Below are 27,513 nucleotides of genomic sequence, written 5' to 3' on the forward strand. Positions count from 1 at the left end.
TAAACCATTGCACAGTCTTTAAAAAAATTAAAAACAATCGATTTTTGTTTCAATCGACCCGATACATAATCTTTAGAAATAAACCATATTCTACATAGATTTTTTAATGTGTCTCCCTTTCAATAATACGGATTCCGTGAAAACTAGCAATGAAACGCCCATGGTGTGAACTTACTTTTCCAAATCTCCATCCAGCTGATTACATTTCAGTGTAAATCGTCTACACGCTTCTAATGACATCATCAATTTTGATGATCCAATGTGTAATACATGCATACAGACCTTGGATATGGTCTCGAATCAAGAATTACAGACTGGTACAATTAGTGTTGCATGCTAAACTGGGGATAAAAAGCGCATACATATGAAAAGTTTTTAAAAAATCACGAGAATAGAGAACAAGTCCGGATTCATGAGGATTGGTCCCTGATAAAGTTTTTTTTGCATGATTATTCGTGTAAATATTATATGTAACGTTTACTTATAGATTTACTTAAAAGAGTTCGGAATTCTTTAAGTATAAGTTAAGTGAAATGTTAATTATAATTGATAAAAAAATGAGAAAAGAACAATAACTTCTTGGGTTATTAATCCCGATTCCTATTGCACACTGTCCGTACACTTCAATTCAATTCAATAGTTTATTATCATAACCATTTACATGCTTATAAAATACATATTGGTAATATTGCGTAGTTATGAAATGCTATATGTACAAATTTAAATTCAAAACGGTAATCGTCAAGAGCAGGAAAATAGATGATAGACAAATATACACAATCTCTATAATTAATTTCTCTTGAAATAATAATTTATATTTTATTCCAAACGCTTCGTAAACAAATTTAGCTAGTGAACATATTAATTTCTTATTACTAGAAGTTAACAGTTCAATGTACATCTGTATGCAAGGTTTATTTCATAGGTACGTCGTAAATAAGTCTACACACAACTATTAACAAACGCCATTTTACGTGTTAAGCTTGGGACATGACCCATTCAATACCGATACATCTCGTCTATACTGTCCATATAATCTGACCAATGGGTTTTTGACAACGCGACATGTGACGTGGTTTGTTTGGGACGTGACCATTCAATCCCAATACGTGTAGCACTGTGCATACACTGTGATCACTGAGCTATTCACAATACGATATTCGATTTAGTAATATGGGCGCCCGTACATAGCCCCCCACCCCCTTCCAAGTTTCACTTCTAAACATGTTTTGGCCTACGTCTGTAAAGCTTAATAGCTGACCACTTCATGTTTTCGTTTTCCCCACCTCCCCGAAACATTTCTGCGGGCGCCCTTGCTTGGTAAGTTTGTTATGTGACCATAAAATCACCATAAGTTTGAAACCGCGTTTTACATTTTTTTGAAAAATTAACTTTGAAGTTTATAACATGGACGTGTACCTCCATAATTTATTACTGCAATGACAGTCTTTTTAACGCAATTTTTTTTCAGAGAAAGAAAATCTTACGAAATTATTTATTTTTTTCTCCATGGCAATGTTGACGTTTAACGTCCCGAAAACACCATAAAAATTAAACAAGTTATTTATCGGATGCTTTATTTATATTTCAGCTCATAGCACAATTTCACATTTGTGCCTATTTCGAAAATCCAGAGACAATTACTATGATTTATTTTAAACATTTTTTATTTTGTGATTTAAAAAACAAGTTTATGTTAGGTACATATCCTATAACATTCTATTTTGTCCTTTCACAAACATTCATCTTTTTCAAAGAATAGAGAAGTCTGCATTTATTTTGTATAATGTACATTCCTAATACATTGCCTATATACAGTGGGGGATTTAAGTTTGGGTAAAACGGCGGAAAATACAAACAGCTCAACAATTTAAGCACAGTCAATCGTGTCAGGGAAGTGACCAATTAATCAACGCTAATCTAAGAGAACAGAGCAGAAATTAGGCGATATGAATACAAAGCATTATACACACAAAATTTTCTGGTAGAGATAATGTTAATACGCTACAGAGATGTTGATATATTATGTTAACATTCTACTGTAGTATTGCAATGTACGCTCCTGAGACAAGCATCGGTAAATATTGCATCGTTTGTCCACAACCAAAAGGGAGATAATTCACGTGTATCTCTTACTTTCTTTTAGAAAAAAAAATTATGCACGTATTTAGGGCCCACAAGAGAGGGGTTAACCGGGGATATACCCCAGGGGCCCGGCCCCGTAATGGGTCCCGGGCAGAACAACATTTTTTAATTTTATAAAAGAAACATTTTGTTTAAGCAAGAACTAGGAGAGGCCCGGGTGTTACTTAATCCACGGCCCGTGATCGCTCTCTAGGGCCCTGCACGTATTTTGTAGTCCTTTTGTAGTTATGACTCTTTTTCTAAGAATTAATGATACGTATTTCAGGTAAATATTCAATATAGATATATTTAAGATCTGATGTCATGATTGCTTGATTGGATTTTATTTCGTAAATTTGGAAAGAATGAGTACATGAATTGAATTTCATTTTAACGAAATCACGCTGCTATGGCGGAGAACTATCTAGTCGGTTGTTTCGAAAATTCGAAAATAACGCAAATAAAACATTCTGGTACATAAGTAATTCTATGCCAAATAATATTTTCGAAAAGTAAGGAAGAGGAAATATGGCAGATTAGTTGACTTGCATTGCTAAGTGTTTTTGGAGGGGGGTGATTAATATACAAACAATTAGATACAATATCATGTTTGCTGCTTGAGAAATAAAGACAACAAAGTTAACAAATGTTAATAAAATACAATAATTAACGATAATTAACTATAAACACATTGTACTACAATGACAACAAAATAAGTGTTCAGAGAAAATGGTGGCCACATGCGCAAACAAAGAGACTAATGTTCTAAAGTAGTTAAAGTCAAGTAAACTCAAGTTCTAATTGACCCACCATTAGTGTATCAAAACCGACATTCCAGCTTATGCGATCAATCCAACCGCTGTCAGTATAATGCAATAGCTGTCAAAATAGTACAGTGACAACTTATAGATGTAGCCAGCCTTAGTCAATAAAATGTAACAGCTGTCAGAATAGTATAATGACAAGTTAAAGATGTACCCAGCCATAGTCAATACAGCGTATTAGCTGTCAAAAAAGTACAATATATTTGCTCAGTTTTAGTCAAAAAATTTAGTACCTGTCCAGATAGTATAGTAACAACCTAGAGATGAAACCATTTTTAAAAAAATGGTCAGTTAAAAATGCTATTTGCTGACGCAACGAGATCTACCCTTAACCATCAATATAAGAACACAATAACGCGATATTGTCCTATATTGTCAGAAAAAGCAAGTAATTTTTACAACAATTTATCGAAATGGACATTTTCTTTATAGACAGACACATGCTTGGATTGTGTCCCTTCGCCGGTAACAGTATCGTAATGAATATAATCAATATAAAGTAATTAATTTTAAAACAATCAATATAATATCGATTTGTCAAACTGAACTGAGATCATTAGTGCTTATGTCTTATGATAAAACTATTAAAATTGTATCCCTACCAACCCCCACCCTAAAAAATTCCAAACAAAACAGACCAAAGAAAATCATAGCCTTATGTACATCTCAAGAAAATTTAAACTTCTTTTATTGCATAATTTGTTCATCAGATAACGTCTCTTAAAATGTAAATCTCATTTGTTAAGTGCACCAGTTAAAGAATTGTGTGTTACTGCTTACGTAATTTAGACTGGTCATGTGTTTTATGTGTTTTAGGACCAGTCTGAACATTTATAGTGAGCTTCTGCAATACCGGTTGAAACCGCGTATTCTCGTCCAGGTTGACATAGGCACATTGTATCATAAAAAACTTGTTGTCTTTTTATTTTATTACTCTTTTCTGCTGTATTCATGGCCACAGTTTCTTCCTTCTGTCTGAGAAAAAGTTGTCAAAAGAGAATGTTTATATACATACTCTTCTCTTATGTTCCTGTCTGAAAATAATCTATAATTCTAGCTTCTGGTGAAACTTTCCCCCTTATTTGCTTTTAGAAATAAATGCGTTTGCGGCAGTGTTATTTATATATTCGAAAAATAAATTTCGAGGATTGTATAAGTCTTCATAAAATAAACTTTACAGAGTTATACATTCTTCACATTTTTCATCCTTACATGATGTCCTCCGCTAAAATAGACGGTAAAATTTACAAGCCATAAATTCGGAGAAAATTAAAGGACAAACGTTGAAGTTAAAAAAATATTATCACATATCGAATATAGATCAAAGTATTTTCTTCTCACTCGAATAGTTTATTTGTTTGAACATTTCATATACCAATGAGGATTCAACCTTCCGGGTTAGACAAAGATGTAAAACGCCGGGGTACATTAGTATTTCTCTTGTGTGACACTACATAGACTACGAGTCGTTTTCTGGACTGATGTAAGCTATTGCATTTTACACCATTGTATTCCAGCTGAACCCCGAGCAAAACCCTTTTATAGGTATGTTAAATGGATAATCAGCATCGGGTGACTTGTTCAGAGCTAAAATGACCTGCTCGAAATGAAAAAATTAGATTCATAAGTACCTCGTGAACTTCTGATCATATGTGTCATTCAATGAAAATACAGTAATTTTGAGAGAAAAATTTAAAAATATAAATAAAAATAGATTCGTTAAAGAAATGCTGATGACAAAAGTTTTCATTTATAAATTTATACCAGACTAACTGGAGGCATTGTGGAAGAGATCTGAGAATAACTCTGGGGCAAATACAATGGGTCCCGGAAAGATGCGGTTAACGTAGCTCCAAGTCTGGCTGTCCTGTTGTCTCCCGGGGCGAGATGGTTCGTGGCAGTGGCAGTGTCGTGGTATAGAATTGGTACACGTACCATCCTATGAGCAGCCGAGTTGTGTGCCATATTCGCCGCCTCCAGTTCAGCTGCTAGCTGACGTTTCCATTTGTTTCGTCTGTTTTGGAACCAGATCTTCACCTGCGTCTCGGTCAGTTGCAGCGAAGCCGCCAAGCCAGCTCTTTCAGAACTGGAAAGGTAGCGTTTCATGTCAAACGTGGACTCAAGCTGAAAAACTTGGCTGCGTGAAAACACCGTTCGTGTCTTCTTCTTCCGACGATTCTTCTTGTCTTCTGTGGGCAAATCGCTGGACTTGCTGTCGCTGGACGACATCCTGTCTATGTCCTGTTTTTCTGAGGGATGGTCAGTGGGTCCCGGAGAGTAGCTCTGGCAGGTACCGCTATCCCCACTCGAGGGGGCGTCAGAATCCGGTGGCTCATCATCATCGGAGTGGGACTTCTTGTCCTTGTCCAGTGACGTAGACGGACGAATGCCCAGTACACCTGGTCCTGAAAAATACAAATAGTGTTTGTGACTCACACTGATCGTTGTTAAAGGTATATCAACATAAATAGTGTGCTTGGGGCTGGCATGTATACTATCTCTGTGTATGTATGTATGTATGTATATATATATATATATATATATATATATATATATATATATATATATATATATATATATATATATATATATATATATATATATATATATATATATATATATATATATATATATATATATATATATATATATATATATATATATATATATATATATATATATATATATATATATATATATATATATATATATACACTGCCACTGCCATCCCCAAACCGACAAATACGTACTGTCATCCACAAACAGACCAATATATAATGTCATCTCCAAACCGACAAATACATACTGTCATCCCCAGTATGTATGCATGTATGTATGTATGTATGTATGTATGTATGTATGTATGTATGTATGTATGCATGCATGCATGTATGTATGTATGTATGTATGTATGTATGTATGTATGTGTATATATATATATATATATATATATATATATATATATATATATATATATATATATATATATATATATATATATATATATATATATATATATATATATATGTATGTATATGTATATGTATATACATACCAATACATACTGTCATCCCCAATCCGACAAATACAATCCGCGAACTGATGATTAATTAACAAGTCCAGTGATCTATGTACTCTTTTAAATAGTGGTTTTTAATTAAGAACCTGTAATACGTCACTGTATTCAGATAATTTGCTATAAAATGTTTTATACCTGATTCTTAGGCATATTTCATGATAAAATTTTAAAATAGAAAAGTATAATTTGTTTCTTTAAACAAAACTCTGCTTTATATTTTCAGAATCAGCATCACATGAATGTATACCTCAGAGATAAAAATCATCATAGATCATTTTAAAGATTTCAAATGACTTGAATTACAGGAAGGTGGAGTTCATGTTGTAAGCACCTGCGACCACTTTTTTTACATATTCAATCTTTGTTATAAAAAGATGTGACAGGCTTTATGCGGAATAAACAATACCAGTGACTTGTGTTTTATTTGCACAATTTTTCTCAGCAGAGACAATTATGAAACAGATGCCAAAATTAAAAAGATTTAATGTCAGTAATCGACATCTTTCTATTGGTGTATTCACATGATGTACTTTAATTTATTAGCACGTGTATTTGTTGATAAACCGACAGAGATTTGTGAAGTATATCTGTTTCATGACGTTAAAATGCTCTATTAGCAACAAGAATCACATATGTGTCTTTTGCAGGATTCTGATTTTACCAATTAATGTCAAGAATGCAGAATCACCTTGGAAACTGAACTTGTTCGTCTCTTCCCTTTCTGTCCTATAAATCTAGAGATATGGACGTGGATCTAACTCTTGGGAATAAAAGTACGATAACCAATTAAATATAACAAGTAATCAGTAAAACTGTTATTCAAAATTTCATTTTCCATCGACTTGTTTTTCTAATCTAGATATTTGATTGCTCGTAGATAAAATATAAATGACGAAAGCGCCGTTTATAGCGATGATCCATATTTAATCAGTATATCACCCAAACCAGATACAGTCATGGTATGCAGTAATTACTGAATTCAGGTAACTTACGTTCGCGTGTACGTCCCTTATTAATCTAGCAAAAATGATATTGTAATCGCATCCCCAGAAAACATTTTTTTTTGCAAAGAACGAAATAAAGATTTAGCTTCGATACTGCCTTTCTTACAAGGTTAACATATGACAAGGCCAAGTGTAAAGTTATTTACAATTTTGTCAAAAAATGAATTTAATCGAACTAAAATATGTGTCTCGTGAATGAATTATTTTTCAGGCTCTTTTAAAACGAATATATTAATTAATTTGTATATAAAAAATCATGTTTTCTTTAATAATCTTGAATCCCTGATTTGGTACATATTCTTTCCACTCTTTCTATCTTTTTATTTGGAAGCATATAGCGTTTATTTAAAAACAAAATCCACAGATAAACAAGCAAAACCCACAACAACACAGACCTACATACATTTAAGACAAAATATTAATTCGAGTAAAATATAAGAAAATTAAGAATGTTCGAACGCTCTAGTTTCTGGAGAAAAAGGTGTACATAAAATTATGTTGAAGCACCGTGACCATATATCACTATACTTTTCTTAAATAGCTAACTCACACAGTTGTAAGTCTATATGTTGGCAGATAACGAAGAATTCAAAGGTGTGGCACCCCTTGAATTACATAGCAATTCTGGTACATGATCCTGCTCAGGTATTTCTATTTTTCGTGTATTGTGATTAAATTTATGTATAGCATATTTAGCAAAAGTGTTGACACTAATTTGTTGGTATCAGCCAAAAACATTTTTTTCATAACAAAGGCAATAATTAACAAGAGAGAAGGCCTTCTATCTGTGTATTTATTCGAGGTGGGCATGTTATCATATTATTTTACAAAAGTTAATACCACCCAAAGACACAGTGGGAAACACAAAGGCCTAGGACTCCTCGCTAAGTGTTACAATTAGGCGACACTTTACGCATTAATTTAAAGAAGAAAATGTGATGTTCCTTCCCGTCAATTTCTATTCTTCTCGCGCCCTGACAAGCATGTGGTCGCACGCGCACTAATCTCGCCAATGACCCGGAAGTAATGAGGTTCGGTGTCGTTTGCCACGCTCAATCAGCGGGACTCATCGGGACCTTTCGAGAGCGTAATTTAAGAGTCGAACAAAGCCGTGTCATAGCTCTCAAATTGATCAAATTGGCCAATTTGTGCGCCGAAAAGATTTAAAGAATTGGGACGAGTTTATAAATTCTCCATTTGTCACGCCGCACTGCTCCCTCAAGATGTCTTGCTGCGAAGACTAAGATCAGAGTAAATTGGGAATTAATTTGCCATAAAATTTAATTGACTTCTGTTCTCAAGAGGGTACGCCTTCTTGTTTCTTTGTTTTATGCTAATAGGACCAACATCTTCATTCCTTTAAGAGCACATTTTAATAACTCTTCATTGACTCGTATTATTCATCTTAAAGAACACATTATCAAGCAATCAGTACATCCTAATTAGATAATTTTATTTCTCCATTTTTAGTATATTAGCTGAAGTCAATATAATTTCCACCTCAAAACAAGTTTTCTCTTGTTTATGTAATATTCTTTTTATTTTATTCTTTTCCACAAAATAAACGTTCTGTAAAATGTAATCACTGTGATACAAATGACATCGGGAAAGAATACCATTTTTTGTTTATGTGTCCCAAGTTTCACAAAGAAAGGGGTATGTTTCTAAAATTGTTATATTACCAGTAACCATCCATTGGAAAATTACAAGTCTTTTCTGAAACCAAAAAATCGCGAAAAATCTCCAAATTCTTGCCAAATTTGTTATTGTAATAATGGAAACAATATCATAAACTTTCTGCCATCTATGGAAGCGTAATTTTTTCCATAAATCACAAAAATATATATTTTTTTCCTTTTCTCTATCTCTCTTTCAACTTTTGTACACTCCATGAGAAACACGTGCTACGAAAATAGTGTTATATTTATCTACCCAAATGATATCTCAAACATCCGAATGTTTCGTCTTGCTATTACTGTAAACGTTGACCTATGATGTGATTTCTATCTCCATATGTTAGTGACGTCACCTTAAAATATTGTAGCAGTTGTGCTATTTTCATGACACCTATGTGTGTGCCTGAGATTTATTATTATTAATTAAAGTTTTGTTCTGGTCTGTTCTGTTATTATCAACATATTCCTGCTTACTGCCACATTAAACATTTGAAGCACGTATACATTCAAAAGAGCTAAGCTGCGATAAACTCTTTCAAATAACATAATTCTACATTCTAAAGGAAGCAAAAAGTAGTCATGTTAACTACACTTATAAAATAGTCAGCATTTAGAAACTTTAACCTATTGGGGTTGTTTTTACCCTCCTTATTATTATTCCACACTAGTCACACACTAAACATAACAAAACCTAGAGTACTTCCTCTCTGAAGGACGGGAAATGTGTAACCAAGATTTAAATAATGGAAGTCTGTGAGAATAAATAAGTGAAACGTGTATTTAAATATAAAACTTCGTGTTTGTTTTGTGTTTTTGTTATATATCGTCTTTATGGGATAGAACTCATTAGTGACGAAAATCGACGTGATCTACAATAGTCATTAACGAAAGTAGACCCTTATAAAGTTATACATGGTAGTATAGGAAACATGTTATTAGAATGTAGTAGCAAGATATTGAAAAAGAAATAATAATAATCACAACAACAACATCAATAATAATAATAATAATAATAATAATAATAATAATAATAATAATGATAATGCAACTATTGTAAAGACCTACAGAATATATTGTTCTGTATTTTGTATTTATTGTATTGTATTGTACTGTATCACCCAATTGTATTGTATTGTATTGTATTGTATTACCCAATTGGGTAATATATTGATACATAATTTAATTCGGTAATATATTAGATATGATAATATATATAAGTTCTTGAATCAAACCATATATCGATATTATTCAGTAAATATTTCTGCTATTGATAAATGACTAGAGTATTAACGAAAAATGGACTCTTCTTCGATATTATTCGAAGTACAAAGCGTTAAGTATTCATCTTCGATATGATTGGAAGTACAAAGCATAAATTATTTACCTTCGGTGTGATTCGAAGTAAACAGGGTACAATATTCATGTTCGGTATCATTGGAAGTAAACAGGGTAAATTATTCATCTTCGGTATGATTGGAAGTACAAAGCGTAAATTATTCATCTTCAGTATTATTCGAAGTACAAAGCGTAAAGTATTAATGTCCGGCATGATTCATAAAAATTCTTTTATTTACTTTAATATTCTAGAAGATTACATCCTCGGTTTCAAATTAATGCAATTCACAGCTGAGCCTATGTTTTGTTTTATGTGCTATGGCAGTTATAAGGATTATATACGATTCCATCATATTAGGTAGAATCACTCAATTAAAAAAGCAAAAATAAATTGAATAGACTGGTACCATATTCTTCTTATCAATATTTCTCGAGGCACTCTTGTACCATCATTAGTCTTTTCAGATATAGCTGCTAGGAAGCCAAGATCAAAGATTTTATACCCAAAACTATGTTGTATATTTATCTAATTAACTACATAACCAAACGTTTGCTGCAACGTTTTGAAATGTTGTGCTGTCTTTCAACTTTCAACATATTCCTACCAAGTTCAAGGTGTGTAACTTCATTTAGAGTCTGCCGTTTTATAAATTGGATCACTGTGTTCTTACTATAATAACTTATTGAATGAATGAGCTGACTTCGAAGTCATTACATGATTGGCTAATTTCCCTTGCACAAAAGCAATCGGACCATCCTCGACCTTTTCTGTCAAGCCAGAGGAGACCCTCACATGCAGACTGGTTTCCAGGTTTTGGGAGAAAACAAAGGAACATAGGGTACCATATTTATTCAATTTTATTTTGTCCCGTGATCTCGTCACAAGATATTTCGTTTCATGAATTACATTAAAATGGCTGCATCTGCCACACATCCGATGTATTTTTGGACCAAAGATGTCGAAGATGCTCCGACTGCATGCAACAGCAAAGGTTTTGTCGATGACTCAAAGAAAACGCCTATCCTTAATTTATTTTTATGAAACAAAAATAAAACCCCTTAGTAACATTGCTTCGAGAATAAGAATCTGGAACGCTGTTTATAAGAAAGAATTCAACTGTGGTGAATATTTCTGATTGTCTGACCCGTCGTCCAGAAAATGTTCCTTAACAAAACAAGATATGAATCGCATACAGTTATTACAAAACGCATCAGGCGTGTTTGATTTTCATAACTTAGTTTTTGCCACTTCATACTCTTTTCACTCCAATATTAACCTATGATACAGAAATATCGGAATTTGCAATTACTATTTGAAAATTATGTGCACAACGTGATTTTATATATGATAATTTTGATAGAACATAATCTGTCATTACAAGATATTTTACGATTATTGGTTTCACACTACTTGTATTCATTTAGTTCAAAGCAGACATGCACAGTAAGTGTACAAGATGATGTTAAATTACTGCAATAGTCTGATAGGAAACAAGAATTGAACAACAATGGCTAGATATAGTCTACTAGGCAAGCACTACTGGACTGCCATGGTCAGACGTAGTCTACAAGGCAAGCAGACCTCGACTACCATGATCATACAAAGTTTACAAGGCAAGCAGACCTGGAATACCGCGGTCACACATAGTCTACAAGGCAATCAGACCTGGACTACCATTGTCACACATAGTCTACAAGACAAGCAGACCTGGACTACCATGATCATACAAAGTTTACAAGGCAAGCAGACCTGGAATACCGCAGTCACACATAGTCTACAAGGCAATCAGACCAGGACTACCATTGTCACACATAGTCTACAAGGCAAGCAGACCTCGACTACCATTGTCACACATAGTCTACAAGGCAAGCAGACCTCGACTACCATTGTCACACATAGTCTACAAGGCAAGCAGACCAGGACTACCATGGGCACACATAGTCTACAAGGCAAGCATAACTGGACTACCGTCGCCATACATAGTCTACAAGGCAAGCAGGCTTGATATACCGTGGTCACACATAGTCTACAAGGAAAGCAGACTTGGACTACCATGAACACACATAAACTACAAGGCAAGCAGACCTCGACTACCATGGTCACACATAGTCTACAAGGCAAGCAGACCTCGACTACCATGGTCACACATATTCTACAAGGCAAGCAGACCTGGACTACCGTGGTCACACATAGTCTACAAGGCAAGCAGACCTCGACTACCATTGTCACACATATTCTACAAGGCAAGCAGACCTGGAATACCGCGGTCACACATAGTCTACAAGGCAAGCAGACCTGGACTACCATTGTCACACATAGTCTACAAGGCAAGCATAACTGGACTACCGTGGCCATACATAGTCTACAAGGCAAGCAGACCTGGACTACCGTGGTCACACATAGTCTACAAGGCAAGCAGACCTCGACTACCATGGTCACACATATTCTACAAGGCAAGCAGACCTGGACTACCGTGGTCACACATAGTCTACAAGGCAAGCATAACTGGACTACCGTGGCCATACATAGTCTACAAGGCAAGCAGAACTGGACTAACGTGGTCACACATAGTCTACTAAGCAGGCAGAATTGACCTACTATGGTCAGAAATAGTCTACTAGTCAAGCAGTATTGGACTACCATGGTCAGACGTACTCTACCATGAAAGCAGAATTGGACTACCATGGTCAGATGCAGTCTACTAGTCACGCAGTACTGGACTACCATAGTCAGACGTACTCTATTAGGAAAGCAGAATTGTACTACCATGGTCAGATGCAGTCTACTAATTACACAGTATTGGACTACTATGGTCAAATATTTATTATCTTTTTATTACCACGTTTTGGTGTTTAGGTTTTTATTATTCTCATATTCTCCAAGATGTAGTGATATAAATTCTTTCCCATCTTTTATTTGTTAAAATTTATATGAAACTGTGTTTGTTTTTAATTATTGGGTGCATATAAATCAAGTTTTACATCTACACATACACAAACCTCTCTCTTTCTCCTTATATACACTGTACCTATTTACCTACCTACCTGCATATCTACCTATTTACCTACACGCACACATACACACGTACGTACGTACATACATTACATACATACATACATACATACATACATACATACATACATACATACACAATTCTCGCGAATAATACAAACGTGAAGCAGAGAAAGCCATCTCAAACTGCAAAACACGTATTCCTATCCCAAATTACTAAACACGTATAACCAAACTTATCCAGATAATTCCCTATGTTAGGAAATAAGTGAGGGTCCATTTTCACGAAATTATTCCACGCTGTCATAAAGTCTCGTGAATACTGTACATTACGACGCCTTTTCCCAGAAATTTGCTAATTACACTGAAAGAGAATTACCTTCCTAACACCGACTCCACATAATTAACAACTAATCACTGAAATCTAAGAAATCTAAGAACGCTATAAACGGAGGCGTAAATACGATTATCACATCCCCTAAGTTTATTAATTTATGCCATTTTGTTGATACATGTCCTGTAACCTTGTTTTAGTTTTAGATTTTCTGATTTGGAAACATTCCACTAAGACTATATGGTACTTTGTTTGACGCAGACGACAAGCTTGAACTGTAACGTCTTCTAGGTACCAGTGGATGTAATTAAGAAATACAACTCCAAATTATTTGTGTGTTATGCGTTACACTTTGATTGGTATGCAGTGTAAAACATTATTTTATAAATAGAGTTTCTGCAGCTTGCAACTTCCGTAGATCATACAAAATTGAATGATAGACACAGTTTAAGCATTTTCATGTCCATTTTATAGCAAAGATGAATCATTTCATGATAGTCCTACTACACGCTTATGCTTATTCGTGGCTTTCTCCACATGACGTCAGAGTAATGTGGGTATATCTTTCATTGTTTGTTAATAATAGTGTTTAGTTGTTATTTGCGTGTTCGTTTGTTCGTCCTTTTTTAACTTTATGACGGTAATTTTATTGTAACCAAGTGACGGCGGTGAGCATCTTCTTGTTTGTGCAAATACGTTGTATGTGAACAAAAAATAGTTACTAAGAAGAACGGAAGATTTTTTTATTACATTTATGAGATAACAGTTGATAAGTAAGAAATATTGATGGGAGTCGATTTGTAATACTTGGCACTTTGAATCGTAACATTGTGTAATGTGGATCGCGTATCCAAGGATATATTTACCTGTCTGATGAGACCAATGTGAATTAGATGGTGGGATGGAAATTGTTAGCAAATCAATAAAATATTGTTGGAGTTGCTCTTGTGTTCCTACCCATTCCGTTTCAATGTCTTCCGTAAATCTGTACCAGTATACATACAGGCTTACGAGGTTAACAATTCAGTGGTGACATAACCTTCCCATAAATATTTTCGCCAGTGAGGGTGTCATTTCGGTGACCATTACTGTACTTTAAGGTAATTTTCGTCGTCAAATATCAAATGTGTTCATGTTCAAAACATGGTTCGGAAGCTTGACGATGTATGGGGGTGGGGTGGGCAAGGAGGGGCATTTGTCAAACGCTTCCTTGAAAGCTTGTATGTCCTCCTCACGTTTGGTGTATTTATTTAGAGGAGACAAAGTCGTGACAAGGATTACATTATTGGGCAGACTGGGTTTTGGAGATTTGTTGAAATACTCGTTGTGTCCTGTATATGAGAAGGCAGTTGTTGTATAAAGGGGCGAAGCATGTAGCCGATGAATTCATATTTGTTCTGTTGGTGGTTTTGGCAAAAAGATGGTCGCTATTGTGATTTTTAGGGAGCATGTAGAAACGAACGGGTTTTATAGAGTTATTGACTTTTTCCGATAGCGATTGTACTTCTTGCTAGTAAAAACATGCAGGTATGTTATGCTAAATCCGGGGGGGGGGTCTTCTCTTATAGCATTAATTCGCTAATCCTACAGTCAGATGTACATGTAACGAACAATCATCAAACTTGTTTATGCGAGTCTTTATTAAATATCAAGGTCCGATTCGAAAAACTCCAATACAGGTTTGTGCACACAGAGAGACAGGTAGACAAACAAACACACACATTTCGAAAGAGATGGAAGAATGCTTGGGCATCGGCATTACAAGTGACAATAGCGTTGTTTTCTTTTGTATTTGGCATTGGCAAATATTTCATAATGATTTATTAAGTCTGAGATTGACCATATAAGAATACCGATCATATACAGTTTTGTTGGATGTAAACATTCACTGGTGTTCAGGAACCACTGCGATAAATGTTCGCACAAAGCAAACCATCTATTAATTACCCTTTTACCCATTTCTCCCATCCCCTCAACCATAATAAATGATCGAAATTTGTTCGGATAAGTGTTGTTTCTGTTCTTACTTTTAAGAATGCTTTAAAAGCTCTAAGAGTATCGATTACCGAGCTCGTTTTTCGGCCTCTTCTAAGTAATTCACCAGATGACTGAAAAGTTAATTTACAACGGAACACGTCGCACATGTTACAAAATATGATGCCATTCAATTAAAAGAAATTTATTGCTTGCAATCATCGACTGTCATCATCATCAAAGAAACTAAATTAATGATTAATTTGAATTAAAACGCTTGATTTAAATCAAGGTAATCAACATAACTATTTTACGAAGGAAACATTGTTAAAAGCTATTATCTGATCAATTACTTTATCTTGATGGTTGTGATTAATTCTGACAGTAATTTTTGGAAAGAAAAATAAAATAAACGAACGCCAAGTGTCTTACTTCAGTTTAATTTTTCAGCTGTTGATATTTTAAACTAAACAACGATAACTCAAAAAGTTTTGTTTAACTATCTGTAGTTACCTGCATGCAGTTTGTCGTAATTTAATTTTTGGCGTTCATACGTTTGACTTGCCTTTAGATCCTTTAATGAAATCCTGGTGATGATTTGTTGGTAATGCTAATGTATAGGTTTTATTTTATGAAAATCCTTGCAATTGTAAAGGAAATTACACGTTCAATTAATTAATTCCTGTTTCATTGTCATGAAATGATTGGGGACCCGAGTGGCCGAGTGGTCTAAAGCGCTCTACGTTACAGATCACTGCCATCTCACTTCTGTGTGCGTGGGTTCGAGTCTCGGATTCGGCTAATGCGACTACGTGAGAAAGCTTGCCAGTAGCTTCTTGTGGGTCGGTGGTTCTTTCCGTGGTTTTCCCGGGTTATTCCTCCACCATTTATACTGGCCGCCATGTAAAGCCTATCTTGTGTTGGAAAATGGCGTTAAACCGCACAACAACAACAACAACATAAAAAGATTAATTAATATTAAAACGATGCCAAACCATTTTTAAAGGTGCCTCGAGCATTCCAAAAGTAACCAACTTGTTAGGGCTTCATTTCCTTCAGAAACATTACCGCTCCGGTGGCATAAGTGCATGGAACGTCCGCCTCCGATGCATGAGGTCGCCGGTTCAAACACCAGCCGAGTCAGACCAAAGATTTTTTAAAAAAAAAAATGGTACTAGCACCTGCCTAGGTTGGCGTTCAGCATTAAGAGGTTTGTGATAGGATTGGTCAACCTGGTGTCAGGATAATGTGATTGGGTGGGACATGATGCTACGTGTCTGTGGCATGGATACCGCAGTGATAGACATCACTATGAACTGCCACACTACAGACATCGTATGACTGGAAAAATACACACACACACACACACACACACACACACACACACACACAAAACATTAAGCGGGATGATGCCCATGTTCTACGTACGTCCCAACTGCAACCTGATCTGTAACATCCATCCACTTTGTACGCTGTAAATCAGTTTTGGCTTGCAATTTTTATATTAAAATATGCAACATGTTTTTTTTTATGTGTAATGGGGTGGTTTAGTTCATTAAATGCGTGGCGGAGTGAAAGTTTACGCTGTAACGTTGTATCTGTCTGTCTTACTCTCTTAGATATATACAGCAATCATAATTGCTTTGGCAAAGTATGCCAGATACTCACACTCCTTGGCAAAGTATGCTATACACTCTCACTCGTTGGCAAAGTATGCCAGAGCAAACACTCTCACCTTTTATCACTTGCAGCTGTTTCCTTGACGTTGTTGCATGTATGCATTCACAATTTACCACTCATTTTAACACCCATAATAATTAAAGTATAGTTGCAATGGCCTGAGTGTCTTACTATTCTGGCTGTGTCAAAAGTTTAAATTTTGTGCAATATATAGTCAAAGCAGCAGGTCATCATTCAATAAAATTTCCGATTGGTTTGTTCCTAGAACACACGTTCCAATTTGTGTCCAATGAAAAGTGAGAAAGAAGAGTAAAATGACTGGTTTACAGTTCAGTTAGCGCTCCTAAAAACACTCCGATCAGATAAGACACGCGTTTCTATATTTGTGTTTACGATGTTGTAAAATTGACTATATTGACTCAAATTCCAGAAACCATAATAGTGCTTTAATTTAAATAATCTATTCATCTAAACTAAAATTTCGTGGCATATATGAGAAAACAAATGTTCAGTGTTCTATAATCTAGCTGTAGCAGCTTTTCCTATATTTTATCTGTGGTTTTATAGACTTGAAACATGGCTCTAGGATGCAATACGACAGATGTCGAAATAATTCGAATAACATCCTGATATATAACAAGGACTGACGAATTCTGAGTCTCACATGCGTATCAGCCAAAGAAATGCAGAAATTCACCAAATAGAAAGCCAATGTAGGAGTGAACACGGTGCTATTTTTTTAAAGTGAGATTACCAATAACTGTTTCAATGTAGATAAAATAATTTGGCAGCTTTACTCCAGAAATTATATCTTGGGACGAACAACTATGATTGCTTAATTTTTCCCTGATCTCAACATAGCCCACCAAACGAGCACAGGGGAATTATAATTTTTCGAGCATATTGTATGAAATTCAATGAAATCCCTCTACTTCCTTTCGAATTATTTGAGTCGCATAGTTTACTCCCAAATGTTCCAAGTGTAACGATTATAGAGAATAGTGTTTCGCAAGCAGTGGGTATCTGAGGATACTAGATTAGGCAATTCGTCATATTTGGTCTTCTATTTTGCTGCCCAGGATATACCCCCACCCCATCTCCAGCCCTGGAACATAACTACCTGTCGTGTGTCGAATTATTTTTGTTTAATTATTGACTTTTCACCATCTTTATTTCACTCAAGTAAAACAACTCCACGTCCAAATATCACATTCTCGGGACTCTCCGTAATGCCGTGGGAAAACAACTCGGGACTGTCCGTAATGCCGTGGGAAAACAAATTTAAATGCACCAGGCGGATCAATATGGTTCTATTCGGAACAATTGCCTAAAATCCAGCTCAGCCTCCGTATAACAAAAGTCGGGACTCCTAGTATCCACTTTCCTTAAATGCAACTAAAATAAATATCTAGTGTACATTGGTCATCTCGGACTTACAAGCATTGCCATTAAAAGTAATTAATTTTTTTTCTTCTATTTCTGAAATTATTACATGTGTATGCAGTTGATGCGATGTCGAAAATGATGCCACCATAATTTGTAGATTAATGTCGCGTAAGACTCCTATTACTTCCGTGACCATGATCTCTTTTATCTATTTTTCTCCAAATTATGTATGTTTATATTCGCATCAAAAGTACTTGCCATCCCCCTAGGCAGCTTGTATCCGTTCCCACTTTTAAAACGAAAAGCCTGAGATAAAAAAATAATGCACACAACTTCGCCATTTGATTAAATAATTATTAATATCTAACCCAATTTTCGTTAGGGTGTCACAAGCACTATCTTCTTTTTCGGGTCTAAAGTATACGAGAGGTTTTATTGTCATATTTGCTTTGCCGAATGTTTATCCATCGCCAGTAAGTAAGCGCGTCTGCTTTCGGGCAATTTACTTCAAAATTGTTGGAATTATCCCTACGCCGACTAACTCGTGGGACCCGCTTGATTGATAGATGCGAAACAAATAGATCCAAGCGATTGGTCCCATTACGTATTTCTTGTGATGACTTGCAATAGTTAGTCTCATATATGCTTGGATTATATTCTGAAGTAACATTCTTCATATAAATTTTTAAACATGTATTTGCACAACGTAAAATTACTCATGCTGATAAGAATACTTCCGTTGACAAATCTTCAGCTTTGGAAGTGTAGTTTATGCACATTATTGAGCTCTTCAGCTTCGGAGGTCAGAAATCTTACATGTAGTCCTCAATTCCATACTGCCTAAGCAGAAGCAACCGGTTTTGAAAAATCGCCAGAACTTATGAGTTTGCATGAGCAGTCTCGTCGTTGGCAACAAAAGCTTCCGTACACACAGACGATGACAGTGTTAGGACCCCACACCCCGGCGAAATTCGGGTTAGGAATGATAACTTAATGCATGAAATGACTAAGTACTTTGCATTCCTTTTATAATATTTAATCTTTTCTTTTTTCTTAAAATCGAAACAAAGGTTTGAGATGGGGACTAGAGGCGAATACAGGAGTTCCAGTTTGTTGCTTTTTTATCTTTAGTTCGAGCTGGCTTTACGCTCGTCAACGGCCAGATGCATTGTGATTGCACGTTCACTTTCATCATTTTTCTCTTCAAATATGTCTCCCGTTGATCCGATTTCGACGATTATTCAGAATGCTTACTACCTGATTGACTGTTGAATATGAGATACCTTTGTGACTGACGGGCTCATTTATGTTTTTTATTGATCGGAAAACCGAGCTTAGTGTCTGTGCACGAGTTACAGGGTCTTTGTATAGTACTTACGTTCTTTATACAATCTTAATAATCACATGAATTAATTGTGCAGTCAAGTTTCAAAATATTCCCGTGCCGAGCTTCAAATTTCAAAATGATTTATTTTTGGTATCCTTTTGTTTAAAAAAGAAAAATATCGAAATAGATTTATTGTTTTAAATTGGAAGAAGTAAAATAAATATCATTTGAATGGTCGTATTGTAAGCTCTCTTGAAAGCACAATACAGGTAAACCTGCCGAAGTGGACACCGCCATGCAAAAGTGCGCACGTTCTTGAAGGACAACGTTGAGGATCCTCTTTCTTAATTTCTATTTCTAGATCACCTGTCCTGACCTCTGACACCCGTATTAACCTCTCTATCAAGACCACTCTTATTAACCTCTGTATCAAGATCACTTGTATATATGTAACCTGGCTTTCAATATCACCTCTCTGTCGAAATCATCTGCCGTAACCTATATACTAAGATCACCCGTCTTGTTACTAGATGACCTGTCCTAACCTCTGTATCAAAATAATTTCTCTATACGTAATGTCTGTGTCAAGATCACATGTCCTAACCTGTGCATCTAGATCACATGTTTATATGTGGAATGAATTGCCCACTGAACTTAAACACAGAGACACAGTGATCCCATTCAAGAGTGCTCTCAAAACTCACTTATTTCGACTGCAAGAACAAACTTAAAGACCTAATAATGTTTCCTACCTTAAATATTCTCAGCATGTTTTTTTTAATGTTTTCTAATTTCATGGTGTTTGTTTCTGTAATAATATTATTATATGTTTTTTATCTTATAGGTGTTGTCTAATGTTGTAAAGCGCTTAGAGCTTCTAAAGATTAGGCGCTATACAAAGTCCTCATTTTTATTATTATTACTATTATTATTATTATTATTATTATTATTATTATTATTATTATTATATGTACCGTGGTATTCAGATCACCCGTCGTCACATCTGGATCAAGATTACATATCCGAACCTCTGTACTGGGATTATTTGTCATAACTTCTCTTGCACGAACACCGGTCCTAACGACTGTATCAGGATCATCTGTCTTGTTCTCTGTATCTAGATACCCTGTACCCATGTGACCGTTGCTTCCAGATCACATGTCATAACCGCTATATCAAGACCACTTGTCCAGGTATATAATTGCTGTATCAAGATCACATGACATCACCTCTGCATCGAGATCACATATCCTCTCCTCTGTTTCAAGATCACTTGTCGTAAGCTCTGTATCAAGATCACAGATCGTCAGTTCTGCTTCAAGATCACATGTCCAAATGTAACCTCAAGAAGAAGACGACCTGTTCTAATTTCTCTGTCAGATCCCATTTTATAGCCGAAATATTAAGATCACCTATAATAAAATTATATGTACTAGCCCCTGTATCGAAATTACCTATCCATACGAGATTTCAGTATCAGTATAACTTCCGTATCAAAATGAATGTCCTAATATCTGAAATCAAGATTGCTAACCATAGTAGCTGGTGGCTTGGTTGAGAATTGGTTTCTACCACCTCTAATAGATGAATCTGGATGGCATTTTAGGACTCAGCATCTAGCAGGTAGCAGTGTAGCGGTCTATGTGTATGAGACCATTTACTAACTTGCTCAGCTGGTTTTGACCGTTTAGTTTAAAGGTATGTGCGCTTGCCTCGACAGGAACAGTTATGCATTTTATATATACAATAAATAAATAAATAAATAAATAAATAAATATATAGCTGTTCTTTTTTCTTCCGTAAATACAGCCACAAGAAAAACATGAATAAAAGGCTAACTCGATCACTCGTCGTAACATTCCTCCTTTTTAGCACAAATTATAATCGTGTATGTGTTTAAATATATCATAAACATCTACGACATACTTATACAGGTTTTTGTATATTTATGGTCGCATTCGAATTAAGTATGCATTCGAACTGAGTATGCGTTCGAATTAAAACGTTTCACAGCTTTCCCATATAGCTACATATGTGTGTAGTTTGAAAAATAGTTGATGCAAAGCAGTCTACAAAAAGAAACAAATAAAACTACCTTAAAATGAAAAGAAAAAGAAAAGGTAAAGCATACATTTCAAGAGAAGAGAGGTGACATCAGAACAATTGAGCAAAGCTGCAAATATGGTGTAAATTTGTACACCATTTTATGCGATACAAAATAGTGAAGCCACTAGTGTGAAATAAACAACTACCTGCATAATATAGCTCCTAGTGTCAGATAAACAACTAACTGTATTATATATCCTCTAGTGTGAAATAAACAACTGTATTATATATCCTCTAGTGTGAAAGAAACAACTATCTGCATAATATAGCCACTAGGGTGAAATAAACAACTATCTGCATAATATAACCACTAGGGTGAAATAAACAACTATCTGCATAATATAGCCACTAGGGTGAAATAAACAACTAACTGCATAATATAGCCGCTAGTGTGAAATAAACAACTAACTGCATACTATCGCATAGCCAGATGAATATTGTATTATTATTATTATTATTATTATTATTCAGCTTGAACAACCTAGATATATGACGTATACATTAATTTACAATGGCACGTCTATGTAGAAATTTTTAAATTCTATATCTTTTATGTTTCATTTTATGGTCAAACCATTCATCCTGGAGAAGTCAAAGAAACTGAATTTGTAATGGATTTTTGGTATATTTTTTTCCAACGTTTTATCTTGAAATAGCGATTGGTTTAAACGTGTCAGCACAACACTTAAGAAACAAAAGCTAATAAAAGTATCCCTCAACAGCGATTACTACACGAACAGATTACCGTAATGATAATAATAATAATAATAATAATAATAATAATAATAATAATAATAATAATATTATTATTATTATTATTATTATTATTATTATTATTATTATTAATAGAAATAACAATATAATAATAATGATAATAATAATAATAATAATAATAATAATAATAATAATAATAATAATAATTATGATTATTATTATTATTATTATTATTTAGTACTAAAAGTAGTCATTATTACTTGTATACGTGCGAAAAATAAAATCGTATCCTCCTCATTGAATTTAAATACCCATGTAGTTTAAGTAGAAAAATATCTTTACATCATTATTGTAATTAAAATGCTAAAAAATGCATATTTTGCCTCCAAACACTTTTACTGTAATGGAAATTTCATGAAGTTGTATAACTATTTGCAAAGAAGTACAAATATATAAATCTGCACACTTGTGTTCTTGATCTAGCAGGATCATTAAAAGTTATACAGTCCTTTGTTAATCCCAGAAATTAAATGTCTCGTGGTTGCACTCTATTTTAATGCAAATATTTAATTTGGGCCGATGTCCCGTGTTTCAAGAATAAACATTCTTCTTCTTCTTCTCCTTCTTCTATATTATTATTATTATTATTATCATTATTATTATTATTATTATTATTATTATTATTATTATTAAGGTCCTTAAGTTCTTTATAGTTTTAGTAGAAATGGTCGTAGCAGTAAAATCAATCACTTTGCTACTGTAACCGTAGTAAGTCACAGCAGTGGTAAAAAAATTATAATAGTTACAGTAACTAGTGTTACTGACAACAGTGGTCAAAAAGGTAGTAATAGTTACAGTAACTAGTGTTAGTGAGAACAGTGGTAAAAAAAGGTAGTAATAATTACTATAACTATTGTCAGTGACAACAGTGGTGTTAAAGGTAGTAATAGTTACAGTAACCAGTGTTAGTGACAACAGTGGTAAAAAGGTAGTAATAGTTACAGTAACTAGTGTTAGTGACAAGAGTGGTAGAAGAGGTAGTAATAATTACTGTAACTAGTGTTACTGACAACAGTGGTAAAAGGTAGTAATAGTTACTGTAACTAGTGTTTGTGACAACAGTGATAGAATAGGTAATAATAATACTGTAACTAGTGTTTGTGACAGCAGTGGTAAAAGATAGTAATAGATACTGTAATTAGTGTTTGTGACAGCAGTGGTAGAAGAGGTAGTAATAATTACTGTAACTAGTGTTACTGACAACAGTGGTGAAAAGGTAGTAATAGTTACAGTAACTAGTGTTATTGATAACAGTGGTATAAAGGTAGTAATAGTTACAGTAACTAGTGTCAGTGACAAGAGTGGTAGAAGAGGTAGTAATAATTACTGTAACTAGTGTTAGTGACAACAGTGGCAAAAGGTAGTAAAAGTTACTGTAACTAGTGTTTGTGACAGAAGTGATAGAAGAGGTAATACTAGTTAATATAACCAGTGTTAGTGATAGTAGTGGTAGAGAGGTAGTAATAATTACTGTAACTAGTGTTAGTGACAGCAGTGATAGAAGAAGCAGTAATAACTGCAGCAACCAGTGTTAGTGACATTAGTAGTAGAATTGGTAGTTACAGACGCTGTAACCAGTGTTAATGACAACAGTGATACAAGAGATAGTAACAGCCACTGTAAACAGTGTTAGTGACAGCAGTGATAGACGAGGTAGTACTATTCACTGTAAGCAGTGTTAGTGACAGCAGTGATAGACGAGGTAGTAATAGTCACTGTAAGCAGTGTTAGTGACAGCAGTGATAGACGAGGTAGTAATAGTCACTGTAAGCAGTGTTAGTGACAGCAGTGATAGACGAGGTAGTAATAGTCACTGTAAGCAGTTAGTGGCAGCAGTGATAGACGAGGTAGTAATTGCTACTATAACCAGTGTTAGTGACAGTAGCAAAAAGTAGCATTAATGATAATTGTGAAATAACATAAACAATAATGATGAGATGATAACTAGTATTGTATATACGTTAAAGAAAGGTCTAAAATATAAACAGAAAAAGCATTTTCGTTGATGTTTTTTCTTTCTTTCTCAAACTAGAAAGACAGTTACACGGGAAAGGTTGTCATGAAAACGTTATTCGTTTAAGGGCATTTTGAATCGTATGAACATAGATCACAGTTCACGGTTGAAATTGGAATAACGTTGGTGGAATAACAAAATCCAGATGGAAACTGACAAATATTTGTGAAAATGAAAATATTTGAACGATAAAATGTTTAACATTGACATACATTGCGTTTTCATGTAAAGATTTGTGCCTAACTTAGAGGATAAATAGACACGAGATTAATATTCAAAACTCGTCTTTACCTTTATACTTAAATAAAGATTTGTCAATATGAACTTTAAAAGAATAAATGTAAACCTTTTTTTAATCACGGTTAGCGATTCTAAATGAAACAGGAACGTTTTAATTCTGCACAACATTGATACATAATTATACACTAGATTTTGTGAGTACCATAGTACATAGATACATAAGTATACACCAGATTTGGGAGTACCATAGTACATAGTTACATAAGTATACACCAGATTTGGGAGTACCATACTACATATATACATAATTATACACTAGATTTGGGAGTACCATATTACGTAAATACATAATTATACACTAGATTTGGGAGTACCATACTACACAGATACATAATTATACACCAGATTTGGGAGTACCATAGTACATATATACAAATTATACACCAGATTTGGGAGTACCATATTACACAGATACATAATTATACACTAGATTTGGGAGTACCATATTACGTAGATACATAATTATACCCTAGATTTGGGAGTACCATACTACATAGATACATAATTATACACCAGATTTGGGAGTACCATAGTACATATATACATAATTATACACTAGATTTGGGAGTACCATATCACGTAGATACATAATTAAACACTAGATTTGGGAGTACCATATTACGTAGATACATAATTATACACTAGATTTGGGAGTACCATACTACATAGATACATAATTAATTTATACACTAGATTTGGGAGTACCATATTACGTAGATACATAATTATACGCTAGATTTGGGAGTACCATACTACATAGATACATAATTAATTTATACACTAGATTTGTGAGTACCACAATACATAGGTACATAATTCATAATTATACACTAGATTTGGGAGTGCCATAGTACATAGACACATAAGTATACACTAGATTTGGGAGTACCATAGTACATAGATATATAATTATACACCAGACTTGGGAGTACCATAGTACATAGATATATAATTATACACCAGATCTGAGTAAAGGGCATACCATTGCTATATGAGTATATACTTGATTTTATGAGTAGCACGTACTATTGGTATATGGTTACTTTCTTAATTCGGGAGTACCCCACATGGCATTGATGTGTTTAATTATACATGAGATTTGGGAGTTTCACAAAGTATTAATGTATATTTATAAATTAGATAAGACAGTACTACACAGGACTGACATGATTATATACTAGATTTTGGAGTACCACATATCATTTATACATGATTATAAAGTAGATTGTAGAGTACCACATACGATTTATATATATGATTAAAAAGTAGATTTGGGAGTACCACATATCATTTATGTATGATTCTAGGCTAGGCTAGATCTGGGAGTACTACATGATATTGGTACATTATTAGACACTACATTTGGGAGCATCGCATAGCATTGCTATATTATTATATACTAGATTTAAGAGTACCTCATAGCATATATCTATAATTATATATTATATTTGGGAGTACTATATAACATTGTAATATAATTATTAACTAGACTTTTGAGTATCGCATATATATATATATATATATATATATATATATATATATATATATATATATATATATATATATATATATATATATATATATAACCAGATCTGGGATTACTAGAGGACTGATATATGACGTCATACTAGATTTGAGCATAGCATTGATACACCAACTTTGGGAGTACCACATAATATTGATATAAGAGTATACACTAGATTTGGGAGTACCACTGAGCACAGATATATGCACACGATTTGTGAGTACTATGAAAGAACAAAATATAATGGTATTAAATAATAACATAGACTTGATAATAAGCACTAAATTTAGATACACGCATACTAATTAAGAAGATAGATAGGTAGATAGATGTGTGTGTGGTGTGTTTGTATGTTTGTTAAGATCTACATTGCATTCATTGTGTAGACCATTAAGGTGTATCGAGTTTAAAGATATGTAAATATATAACCAAATGTAAACATTTGATCTATAATTGATACTAAGGAAATAAATACCATTTTAGAAATAAAACAGTTTCAACGCCACAAAATCCGTTTTACAAATATTAAACTAATGGTCTGCAAGCATTAAAGTGTGTGTGTGTGTGTGTGTGTGTGTGTGTGTGTGTGTGTGTGTGTGTGTGTGTGAGAGAGAGAGAGAGAGAGAGAGAGAGAGAGAGAGAGAGAGAGAGAGAGAGAGAGAGATATGGAGGGAGGGAAAGGGAGAGAAGGAGGGAAAGAGAGAAGAGAGAGAACATACTGAGAGACCATGGAAACTTACTTCTTTTCTGGTGATCCGATTCCATTTTCTGCAGACATTGCTGACTCATATACCAGTGGTACCACATTGGAAAATGCCCAAAGGCGAGATGCTTTCCTCCATTTTCTGGGTAACATAATGGAAAATTAACGTTTGCATTGAATCCTGGGAAATCTAATTTGGTTATAACGGCAGGAGAATCTTTCTCCCTTTTCTCCTCCTCTCCTCTTTCCTTATCTTTAGATAGTAGACTTTTGATTGAGAAAGACTTGGAAGGGGAATCTTTCTGCGTCTGTCCATTATCTTCCACTTCAGACAT

The 27,513-nt window shown here is 34.3% G+C and overlaps 1 protein-coding gene across 1 annotated transcript; it reads right to left on the bottom strand.

Annotated features, from left to right (window-relative positions):
- Positions 1-4,651: 4,651 nt before the first annotated feature.
- LOC149795117 (uncharacterized) lies at positions 4,652-27,513 on the bottom strand. Its single transcript, XM_089963757.1, has 2 exons — positions 27,216-27,513; positions 4,652-5,353 (listed from the first exon to the last, which is right to left on the bottom strand). Exons 1-2 carry the CDS (start codon positions 27,511-27,513, stop codon positions 4,707-4,709), a joined length of 945 nt encoding a protein of 314 aa, XP_089819883.1. The 3' UTR covers positions 4,652-4,706.

The sequence above is a fragment of the Sinohyriopsis cumingii genome, chromosome 7 (assembly GCF_028554795.1).
Source record: "Sinohyriopsis cumingii isolate HCF-2022 chromosome 7, ASM2855479v2, whole genome shotgun sequence".
NCBI classification, from domain to species: Eukaryota; Metazoa; Mollusca; class Bivalvia; order Unionida; family Unionidae; genus Sinohyriopsis; species Sinohyriopsis cumingii.

Excerpts from the sequence above, each read along its gene's own strand:
- LOC149795117 (XM_089963757.1), bottom strand. The coding sequence starts at position 27,513 with ATGTCTGAAGTGGAAGATAATGGACAGACGCAGAAAGATTCCCCTTCC. Across the intron at positions 5,354-27,215 it reads ATCGGATCACCAGAAAAGAA|GACCAGGTGTACTGGGCATT; the intron begins GTAAGTTTCCAT and ends TGTATTTTTCAG.